This window comes from Mesoplodon densirostris, chromosome 2, assembly GCF_025265405.1.
Source record: "Mesoplodon densirostris isolate mMesDen1 chromosome 2, mMesDen1 primary haplotype, whole genome shotgun sequence".
Classification (NCBI taxonomy): Eukaryota; Metazoa; Chordata; class Mammalia; order Artiodactyla; family Ziphiidae; genus Mesoplodon; species Mesoplodon densirostris.
The window spans coordinates 128,408,564-128,421,132 of record NC_082662.1 but is presented as its reverse complement, the minus strand read 5'-3'; the positions used below and the strand labels follow the sequence as shown (position 1 = coordinate 128,421,132).

General features: G+C 34.7%; 1 protein-coding gene across 7 annotated transcripts in view; it reads right to left on the bottom strand.

Moving 5' to 3' along the window:
• The window catches only part of CEP170 (centrosomal protein 170), a 137,994-nt gene that overhangs the window by 72,715 nt on the left and 52,710 nt on the right, over nucleotides 1-12,569 (bottom strand). For all 7 annotated transcript variants that reach the window (XM_060090906.1, XM_060090908.1, XM_060090910.1 and 4 more), the window contains exons 3-4: nucleotides 11,155-11,244; nucleotides 4,142-4,220 (exon numbers count right to left, since the gene is read on the bottom strand). In XM_060090906.1, the coding sequence (XP_059946889.1) occupies nucleotides 4,142-4,220; nucleotides 11,155-11,244 (169 nt within the window). The remainder of the gene's footprint in view (nucleotides 1-4,141; nucleotides 4,221-11,154; nucleotides 11,245-12,569) is intronic.

Genomic DNA, 12,569 nt, shown 5'->3' with positions numbered 1-12,569 from the left:
GAAGTCCCAGAAAATGGTTTCTTGAGGTGGAAACTCCTCCTCATGAAGATGCTGTGAAGATTTTGAAATGACAACAAAGTATTCAGAATAATGCATAAACTCAGTTGATAAAGCAGCAACAGGATTTGAGAGGACTGACTCCAATTTTGAAAGATGTTCTATGTGCATAAAATGCTATGAAACAGCATTGTGTACTACAGAAAAATTGTTCTTGAAGGGAAGAGTCAATCGATGTGACAAACTTCACTGTTGTCTTATTCTAAGAAATGGCCACAGCCACCCCAACCTTCAGCCGCCACCACCCTGATCAGTCAGCAGCTGTCAACACTGAGACAAGACCCTGCACCAGTAAGAAGATCAGGACTCGCTGAAGGCTCAGACGATAGTTAACATTTTTTAACAATAAAGTATTTTTAAATTAAGGTATATATAATTTTTTTACACATAATGCTATTGCACACTTAATAGACTCCAATGTTGTTCATAAACATAACTTTCATACTCATTGGGAAACCAAAAAATTTGTGTGACTGGCTTTTTGCAATATTGCAGTGGTCTGCAACTGAAACCACAATATCTCCAAGGTATGTCTGTACTTAGGGGAATTTTTTTTTTTTGGCGGTACGTGGGCCTCTCACTGTTGTGGCCTCTCCCGTTTCAGAGCACAGGCTCCGGATGCGCAGGCTCAGCGGCCATGGCTCACGGGCCTAGCTGCTCCGCAGCATGTGGGATCTTCCCGGACCGGGGCACAAACCCGTGTCCCCTGCATCGGCAGGCGGACTCTCAACCACTGCGCCACCAGGTAAGCCCTAGGGGAAATTTTATAGCACTAAATGCCTATATTAGAAAAGAAAGAAGATCTTGAATTATCTCAGCTTTCACGTAGAAGAAATTAATAAAGACAGCAGAAATCAAAAAGAAAACAATAACAGTAGCAAAATTCGATTAAACCAAATTCAGTTAAACCAAATTTAAATGGATTTGGGGGAATATTCTTCCCATTTTCTCCACAATATCTGCTCTACCCACAGAATATGCTGTCAGTTAATGGTGACTCCATTTTTCTAATTGTTTAAATCAACTGTAGTCTTGTATTCATCCTTGACTCTTTTCTTTCTCTTAGTCTACATACAATCTAATCAAGAATATTCAAGAATATTACTGGCTCCATCTTCAACATATGTGCAGAATTCTATCATTTCTCACTACCTCTGCTTCTGTCACCCTGGTCCAAACCTCCATTATTGCTCACTTGGAACTACTGCCAACTACTGTAACAGCCTCCTAACTGGTCTCCCTCCTTTCACCGCTGCCCACTTAACCCCTTAGTCTTTGAAAGAGTAACCAGAGGATTCTTTTAAATATATAAGTCATTATCACATCACTCCTCTGATCAAACCCTCTAATGGCTCCCCATTTCACTTAAAATAAAAGCCAAAATTCTTATAGTGGCCTATTTAGAGTGATACACTCTGGCTCCCCATATTCTCCTTCTCTTCACTGGCTCCAGCCACACTGACTTCTAATTCTAAGGCTGTTCCTCAAATATGGCAAACATGTTCCTGGTTTAAGTCTTGCACTTAACTCTTCTATCTGCTTGAAGAGCAGTTTCCCCGGATAGATCCATAAGGCCAGCGTCTTTACCTGCTCCATTGCTGGCTTCTCAGTGAAGTCTTCATGAATAGCCTTTTTAAAATTATAACTTCTCACACACCAGCACTAGCTCTCTGTCTCCCATTCACACTTTTTCTCCATAGAATTTATCACCCTCTGTTATCCTTTTTGTGCGTGCTGTCAGTTCCCTCCAACTCCATTAAAGTATAAGCTCTAGGAGGACAGAGACTGTGGTCTGTTTTATTTAGTACTGTACCCCAGACTGCAGGGACTATGCCTGGCACGTAGGAGACATTTAATAAATAATTGTAAAATAAATGAACTTAGGCTTGCTTACCTGCTACATTTCTGGCCATCTGGAGATATATTAGCTCCTTCTAAAGTTTATCTTGATTACTGCAGCATTTTACTATACCTCCTGAGTTTATAGTCATTTTTTAAACTTGGATATTTCACTACTTGCTTTTCCAAATCAATTTCTCTGGTTAGAAAAAAAAAAACTTTTGGCAGATAAATTCTGTTTCTTAGTTCCAGTCTCAATTCATGGTAAAATGTTCTTTCTATTGCTGTGGCATTTTAATTAAACAGTTTTCAACTACAAGGTATAACAGTTTGTAGACTAGCTAACTATTAAACTTAAGTTTAATTATGAATAAAGCATGATAGTTACTTCAGTCTGGTATCGGAATATATTTGTTTTTAAAATTTCATCCTATCTAATAAAATTTCTGCCACTGAAACAGCCCAATGTTCATTTATACACAATCCTCAAAAATCAAAAGCAATATGCTACATATATATATATATTTTTTGCAGTACACGGGCCTCTCACTGTTGTGGCCTCTCCCGTTGCAGAGCACAGGCTCTGGACGCGCGGGCTCCACGGCATGTGGGATCCTCCCGGAACGAGGCACGAACCCGTGTCCCCTGCATCGGCAGGCGGACTCTCAACCACTGCGCCACCAGGGAAGCCCTGAGATGCTATTTTTAAATAATGAAATCAACTGAGCCTAACCTGAGGATCTGGGTAGTCGTTCTGGCTCAACACTGATTTACAGCCCTGAAAAAGTCCTTGGGAACAAAACATTTGTCCCAGGAATTTTCAACAGAAATATTGTGAGCAAGTATATAAGGAAATATTAGTTCTCTATTAAGAAATCATTATACAATCTATAAAAGATGAGTTGCTTCTCAATAGCTTCTTCTTGATTTAAAATTCAAAATAAACTTTATAGAGTTTTACTGAAACCCAAATTTCCTACTATTTTCTCATGTTTTGAAACAGCTGATGTCAAATGAATTGAGTTACTTAAATTCAAAATATACCTGTATTTACTTTTTGATGAAACTTCTGTTGGTAGAAAATAACCCATGAATCAAGGCTTTAATGCTAATTCCTAATCATTTTATGTGATACATATTTTTTAAAGGATTTAAAATATACAAATCAAAGGTATTAATGTTTAATGGTTTCATTTTTCACATGCTGCTTTGACTCTACAAGTATAAAGGTTATATGATGTGCTACAAAACTATTTTTTTCATAAATTTTAAGTTAAATCTAAAATAAAAACTAGTTATGCTCTAGGAACAATTTTAAAGTATCAGTACATTTACTTTACCTAAGTATCAGCTCTACTTAGCTGAGACATTTTCTCTACTACAGTGATAAAAGTACATCCAAGTTGCCAGTACATTTGATACATTGCTTAATATCAAAGTCCAGATACATGCAGTAAATGAAAAAATTAAAAGTGAAAAAAAAACATTCAGCATAATTGTAATATCTATATTTTAATTAAATGTAAACAAGTTCTTTTTACAAAGCTTTTTGCCTTGTATGAATAGAAATGCTTTGATTCTTCTTCATCCAATCATGCCCCTTCTCTTCACTAGTGATTCTTTACTAGGAGAACACCATCATATCCTTATTCAGTTCTTAGCATCCTATTTTCAAACAAAAGAATTTTAAATACATGCTAAATGCATAATGTACTTAGTCAGGGAGTGTGGGTCTCAGAAGACACAGGATATGGAAAAATTTGAATTGAACAGGCAACAGAAATGGAATGCATAAAATGGAGTAAAAGTGGGGACAGAAGGAAAGACAGGGTTAAATTCTTTACATTCCTCCTGGAGGCTGACCTGTGTCATTATCATTTAACCAGGAAAAAAAAAATCCCTGGGCTGGGCTACTATTACACACTCTCTGTCCTCTCCCCAGTTACATTCTTTGATACCCAAACTGCATATATAATAGCACTGCAGGGATACTTCTGCTGAAACTATAATACAGAGTGAGGAGAAAAAAAAGAGTCCATCAACTTTTCCAGGATTATTTTTAGGAACAGGCATTATAACCAAAAAAAAAAAAGTATTATTTTTAAACATGTATTTTAGTTTGGAAGGGCACAGAGACTTCCAGCATGCCTATATTATGAATTCTTATGTCTCAAGAAATGTTAATTTATACTGGAGTAAAGATTTTTGAATAAATTTAATAAATGCACGAAATCAATAAGGATATCATATCCAAATCTCAACTTATCTTCAAGTTTCAAGGTGATATAAGTCTGTTCTGGAATTCTTACATCATTCACAAAAGTCTACAAGAGAAAAAAAAAGATGTTAAGTTGATATATGAAGTATTAATTATTAAAATTTAGACAAGCAAATACTCAAACCTTATGCTTTAAAGTTATATCAAATGGTGGCTAATACAGCTTGCGTATCATCATAAAATGCGCTATGCATCTTATAGGCTAATAAATGATTTCATACTAAGCCCTTTATGACCATTACAAGTAACACACAAAGAACCAGGGTGCGGTTCCTCTGAGTCTACTATGCTGCCATGATAAATTTAGGCACCTAAAAATGACGTCAAGAAAAGCTCTGACCTGAAGCTAGAAATTGTAAAGGGTAAAATATAATATAGTTCTCAATATACCATCAGGGCCCACTGGACTCAATTTTAACTTTTCTGGACAACTGTAATTATCTGTGAGGATTGAGATTTCATCATTTTTATTCCTAGAAGTCTTCCAAGGAAACAAAAAGAAAATTTACTTAAAAAAAACTGAATAAAACTCATTCTATTTTACAATTGCCAATGAGTCCTTTGGACCCTTTTATGAATTTAAGATACATTATAGGACCCTTACATGAATCTAAGATACATTATAGATACATTATTTTTTCTGTATGTTGAAACATTGTTTCATCATCATCATCCCATAAGTATTTGAACTTATCAATTACTTCTAACTTTGTTGAAAATGACTGAAATAATAACAGAAGAATGGAATTACCTAGAACATCACTATCCAACAGAAACACTGCAAGCCACAAATGGAAGCTACACATATACTATTAAATTTTCTAGTAGGCACTTTAAAAAGGCAAAATGAAAGAGGTGACATTAATTTTGATAATATACTTTAAATTTAACCCATACATCCTAAATACTACTATTTTAACAAATAATGAATATGAAAATTAAGAAGACATTTTACCATTTTTTTTTTACCTTTTTATTTTTAGACTAGTCACATTTCAAGTGCTCAACAGACACACATGGCTAGTGGCTAGTGCAGCAAATAGCACAGAGCTAGATGGATGATACAATTGTGAAATAAATCATTACTATTGCATCAACCTTTAGGTTTCTTACTGCATGGCCCAAAATATTGCACCATCTTCCCAAGAAGATATAAAAGACATCTGGAGACACCATCTTTGTCTTTTTTTTTTTTAAGCTATCAAAGAGCACAATTGAGAATTCAGAATTTTTTATTTAACATCCATAAAGGCAAAGAGAAAAAAAAAAAAAGACAGGAAGATATTTCATAATTATAAGGTAAATACAAAAAGTAGAGCAGCAGCACTCACTCTAGACTAAAATAACAATAAAATGATAATAGCGTAAGCAAAATATCAGACTGGGAGTCTTCAGATGAAGATAATCCTAGATGAATTTTCCCTAACACAAGAATTGATTAGAGAAGAATGTTTCCAAAGTCAAAAAGAAACTAAGATCTTTTTCATCCAGTTAGCCTAAATCAATAAGAAGAATCATGCAATATTTTTTAACATGAAACTGATGATTCTGTATTTTAAAAGAAATTTTGACAGTTTTCTCTCATCTTCTAGTGTTTGTGTTTCAATACTCATTTGATTTAGTATGTAAGTGGACAAATGATCAAGGCGGGTATCTATACAAAGGTAACTAGAAGGAAAGAGATGACATAGAAATAAAATTATTGAATTGATCTTGTAACTGTTGTACTGTTTTACAATTATGGAAGAAAAAGAAAATGACTTTCCTCTTAAAATTTTAAAATGTCAAAGTCTTAAAAATAATGCATTTTGATAATGCAAGAGCAAGAAAAACTAGAAATAATGGTAAGCTAGAACTAGCTAGAGATGTCCTTGAAATCTGAAATCAATATTTATAAAATAGATATATATCCCAGAGAAGGCATGACAGCTAATGAACAGATAGTGGCATTCAAAGAACAATACCCATTTTGCATGTTATGTACCTTTCAAAACCAGGAAAATATGGAATAAAAATTTGAGTCTGTCATGCCTCATTTTTTATTAAAATTTCAAGTTGTTCTCTCATCTTTTCTTACTTGTGTAAACTATTTGTAAAAAGACTTAAGAGGTCCATTGGACACAGATGGTTAATGGTGATGACTATTTTTCCTGGCAAACTAGAAGTTAAAAGACCTAGAATTCTCTAGATTTATAAAACATAGAACAATGTTATACTTAATTGCCTGGAATGTGAACATCATATAAATACCCAATATGTTTTTCTTTGATAAGTTGAAACTTTAAAAATTACTTTACTCTTCCCTTTTAAATTTCATTTTTCCTATCTTTTATGTTATTGGATTTGAGATGGCCACGATACCTTACTTGGGAAGGTTCCCTCCGTAATGAGGAAATTTAGAAGGGTCCTGAATGTTATACAGTAAAATATATAAGGGGATTGGGTTGTTATGATCATGTTCTCAAATTCCTTTGCATAGCTAGCACTTTGTAACACGTCATAGAATACCAGTTTCTAAATCTACCAAAAACAAACAAAAAAATTAGAACTTGTAATCTTATTCCAGATATAAGGAGAGAGCAGAATACTGCTAAAACTCAAGATCACACATTAGTATGATTTATGAGTAATCCTAAATAACAAGTTTCTTACATGCTTCACAGAAAGACTGAAATGTTAATACAAAGAAAATTCAAAGGCTTCAGGCATTTATAAACTCAAATTTCAGGTTCATTTCCAAAACGAACATTCTTAGAGTGTTTTAAGACTTATATCTTGAGTTTACCAAAATATTCTATATTAATTACAAAAGAGAAAAGCTGAGGAAAATGATGGAAAAGAGAAGAATAAAATAAAATGTTAATTAACTGATGTTTGGTATGCAGAAGATAAATAATTAGGTACATGGTATAAGAGAGATGCCACAGTTCTAAACCAATTTATTTAAAACTGTCTCAACCTAAAATACCATAATTACTCAAAAGGCCTAAGATGAGCTCTAAGATTCACTCAAAGCTTATTGCTTGACTCTCTTAAATGTTAAGCACCTATTGTTTTTAACATATGTACTAGGTACTTTCAGAGATTAAGAGACACTTAATTTTAACCTGCTGGCATTTATGACAGAAATATTCCGTAAGGTCTAAAAAGGCTCAGGATATATGAGCCAGACATGAAGTTTCCACTCGCAAAATGTAAGTGAAAACACTTGGGAGCAAAAAGTCTCCTGACGGTTGAAAATTATAAAAGGAGAGAAAATTTCAAAGAGCTACAGGAAAAAATCACTTAAATAAATCAATTATGAAGCATTTTAATAAATTAGATATGGAAAGAAAAAGGTTTTGTTTCTTATGTCAACATCATTTGATCACACCTCTACCTGGTAGGTAGGACAGGTGAGGACAACGAGGCACAGGGTGCAAAGCAACAATCAAGCTCTCAGAGTTCAGAAGCAGAATTACTGGGATTCAAATTCAGCTCTCTGAACTACAAACCCCACATTCTCTGCACATCAAGGAAGCCTGGGTGCCCAAGCCAGGCCAAGCCAGCTCCCCAAACTCCCCCAACCAAACCACTAACCTCAGAGAAGCAAACCAAACCAGATAAATATCTATTTAATTTACATACAAACAAATCATATAATTGACAGTATAAAATCATATAACCACCATGTACTGCATTAATGCTCTGGGAAATGTGAATGGAGTGGCCAGCAGCACAACCACCTCAATCATGCTGCCAGTGAGAAAAGTCTCGTCTTCTTCCTCTAACCACTCCTTTCATACCTTCCTCCTTCTATGCCATACTGGTCTGATGCTGCAGGAACGTCAGTGTGAAAGGGGACACAGCATGGGCTGGAACACAAGGAGGTGAGGTGGAATGGGATGGGAGTGGTACGACAAAGGTCAATGGTGGTTATCAGAGAGGTGCAGGTACTCCAGTGCATGGAGGGGGCAGGAAGAACTGAAGGCAAACAAGGGCTCTCATAGAAAGAGAAGCTTCGAGGGGCTTGCAGGGAAATAGCCTACTATCACATCAGCTACCGAACCAGTTCCAGCTTCCCTAAGCAGAACAACCTCATTTCTGGTAGTAATAAAAGCAAGTGTGGACCTAGGTAATTTGGGAGAATATTTTAGGGTAGGGTGAAAGGACATGAGAGTGGAAGTGGTCACAGGTAGTTATTTATAAGTTGAGTTTAGTTGATAAGTGCTTTCCAAATAATTTAACTGTGTATGTATTCACTGAAAAGTATGTAGACTACAGGATGCTAAACTTGTTTTAACTGCTTTTCTTACCATAACAACAACAATAGTAACTAACACTTACTGAACTAGGTGTTTAAAACTATTAACTTATTTATAGCTTCACAACAACCTGAGAGGAGTACCATTTTACTATTTCTGTTAAAAAAACTGAGGAAAAGAAAAATTAAGTAACTTGTCCAGGGTTACCTCACTAGTAAGAATTCAAGCTGGGGTCATAACCACCTATACTGTGCCCCCTCTGAAATTACTACTTTTAACCAGATGCTCAAATTTCTAGAATTATATGAATGTTAAGAATAAATAGGCTGTGGATAATAATCTACAAGTTTTCCATGAATAAAATGCATGATAGCTGGTAGTTCACAGACTTTGGCTACCAAAGTCCATTCTGGCATATTTCTTAGGCTATCCATTTGGGTAACAGTGCATTTATCCATTTGTGTAATATTTTGAAGTTCTGTACCAGGCACATACTCACATGTATTGTCACATTTAATCTCATAACAGTACTACAGAGCAGGGATTATCATTTCACTATTTTAAAGTTGAAGACAGGTAACTAAATTTTGCATTGAGGCTTCACATTCATAACCTTCAACTCATTACATTTTCATACAACTTTGGGAACTAATATGAATATATATGAGGAAACCGAATTTCAGAGAGTTTATGTAATTTGTCCAGGGTTATAATGCTGGTAAATTACAGACTGAGATTCAAATCTAGGTCCTGATTTCAAGTTCAAAATGAAGATGTCACTCTCTGTGAGTTATTGTATTTCAGACAATTACTGAGTACAATCAAATTATAAGAAAGGTCAGCCTAGATAAACTTAGAAGTTAATATTTCACCTGATATTTTTTAAAACCAACATCAATAATTTTTATATTTGATCACAATGTTTTAAAAGACTAAAACACTGTGATGTAATTCTCACTTATTATTTTCCAAGATAAAATGTAAAGACACCTAAGAATAGCAATGTGGTCAAGACGAAACATTCTAGGCTTCAAAACAGAATATAACATTGTTAAAATATTCCACATATAAAAGTGGATTAAAATTTTTCTCTATAAAGTCTTTCATATAGAAAATTCATTCAATTCCATTCAAAAAGATTTACTGGGTTCATGCACTGTGCAGAACCTTGTGCTAGGCACTGCGGTGTACTTACCAGAAGCAAAAGGCACATGAACTGTTCAGAAGCACATAATTTAGCACAGTGAGAGATATGCACAAGCAGATTTAATACAAGGCTCATAAAGCATCCAAAACAGAGATTAAAACAGAAGTTTGTAGGTGCGGAGAAGGAAGAGAGTAACTCCTTAAATAGCACCTTGGAATCGAAATGCTTCCTGACAAGGCCCATGGTAAAACAGTTTCTACCTCATCTGCCTATCTCCTTCTACTTTAATCCATTCAACATGTAAATAAGTCAATATTCTTAAATACCTTTTCTCTGCTCCCTTCAAGAAGATGTAGAATTTGGATTTTACTTTAAAAGTAAGTACAACTTTTACACATGACAAGGCAGATGGAAGAACTACTGGGCTGCAGAAAATCTAACAAGTTATTTGGAGAAGGAGACAGTATAGTAGGAAAACTACTGTTTTGGAGGTACGGCAAGGAAAATGTGATGGAGCATGAATCTGGAAAAGTGGGTGATGCCAAATGTGAGGTATTTCAATTCAAACATGAGGAATTAAGACAGTTTTATGTGTCATGAGAAACAAATAAAGGTGTGAATAAAACTAACATAAAAACATGCCTACAAAAAAACTATCTCAGTGAATAAACATAAAAGTCCTTCAGTAGCAGGCCAATTCAGGACAAGAAAAAAAAAGTTTTACCATATTTGCCAAATTTCTGCAGATGTTTTTCCATATAATGTTTAATGTATATTTTGAAAAGAAGCAGCAGTTAGAAGAAGTTTGGATACATTTAATTTCTGTTAAAGTCATTTCAAGAAATTCAACGGCACAGATCTGAACAAAATTATATTTGCTTATGTTAGCAGAGCCATGAGAAAATTGAGAAAAAATAAGATAAATTATTCAATACTTTAGCATTCTCTTATTCTGCAGCTACTTACATTCTGCCAACGTAGAAAAATCAAATGAAGAATTAGGAAAAAATTCACTGCAATAACACAAAAATCTTCAATGTAGGAAACCAAAGAAGCAAAAATAAACACTAGTATTTAGATCATATACCACATTTGTTAAGGTAAATGGATGTGTTTCACTCCTTTTTACTCTAGTATAGAAGATCCTCCAACCATCTGGTACCAAACCACGTTTGCGTCTTTTTTTTCTAAAGTTAACCCACACCTCTCTGCCTCCCAAGAGTGCTTTTTTGCATTCTTACTGTCATGACTTTCCACTGCTTTATCACATATAAATTCAAGCCATTCAGTAAGGGCAAGCTTTCATCTTAACCTCCTTAAAGAAGTCTTTTTTTAACCACTGGATAATAACAACCAACAACCATCTGAATTCCTGTTAAGTATTTACTACCAACATCATTTCTTGGGAACATGGGCTACATTCATATTCTGCTGTATGGTCCTCAAAGTGCTATGTACCTAGTAAGCACTTAAGTAAGTGCAAACTAAAGAAAAGGAAATATAACACAAACAGGATTTTGTGTTATATATGTTTTCTTACAGTATTAAACAAAAATTCAAATAAGACAAAAAGCAAACTCTTAACTTACCCCATTTAGGCTGCCCAAATCTTTCACCAAATGTTCATCAGTAGAGGCATCATAATTGATTACAGCATGTTGCTTATCCACACTACGAGACTGAAAGAAAATTCTTTAAGTTAATAAACACAAGAAAATGCTAGAATAAATAACAAAAACAAAGACTTTTGTCTAAATACTTTATATTAATAAGATAGCAGATAAATATAGGGAAATACCAAAGTAAAAGTAGATTCAATAAGATTTAAACTGTTACTATTCAACAGAAATTTGGCATCACTTCCCAGAGGAAAGCAGCCAAAATTTTAAGACATTCTTTTCTACCAAAGTCACACGTTCTACTTTTGAGAGAATTTAATTCAGTTGACTTTGTTGAATGTATCGAACGACAATAGTTTTTTTTATAATCTGAAATTCTTATATGGAAATATGTGAATTATAATTTTATGTTTTATATACCTCACTGTAAGAAAAATTACCATATAGGATTTACATCTTTCAATACCAAAGATTAAGGGACACAATGTAGTATGTTCCTGAATAAAATTATCCTCGCTTAAAACATGGGTTCTAAAACTCATGGGAGAGGTCTAAGAGAGAAAGAGAAAGTCAAAAAAAGGAATCAGAATGGCAAACTGATTTTTGAAAACTGCTTTTAAGTCTCTTAAAGTACACACACACTCTCTTTCTCCAGAGCTTAGTGAGTTATCTGCAAATGGAAGTAGCTCAGAGATGAACTACAAGCTTTTGGAAATTTGTATCCAAAGGAAATATCACTACAGTCACAGGAAGAAATAGTCTGAGAACCACTGAACGTGAACTCAACAACCATTTACTACTGGTTTACCATGTGAACCTTGGTATACTAAAAGCAAAGGAAGCATCCAAAATGGGGAGGAGTTATAATTTTCAGTTTCCAGTCCAGCATGTAAGGAGCTTGAAAGTCATCGTTCCTATCCTCATAACAAGAAAAAAGTTAAACTAAAAATCAAAAACTTGTCTTAGTTTCATCAGAAAATTGAGGTCATAAGGTCAACTGCCACTCTGAAATCTGGAGAGACAGGCGAATACAGAGAATCATAGCTCACTGCGAGCAGTTGAAACGACTGCTGCAACCACCAACTGGTGGGAAAGCTTAAAGGTTAAATGATTAATTGATGGAAACTTGAATGTCAACTAGCTTGAAAGCAAGAACTCCTGGGGGCACAGCCTTGGCGGGAACATCATTTTTTCATGAGTTTTACCTCCAGAAGCCCCACAAGGACCTCAGGGTGAGGATTGGAGAAAAATCTTCTCATGCTTCTGGCATGGTAAGGGGGAAAGTAGTCATTTTGAAATACACCCATTCTGTTCTCCTCAGTAAGAGCCTGTCCTCAAGGAAAACTACTTTTCCAGAGCTCACCCAAATCAACCAGTGTGGGTTT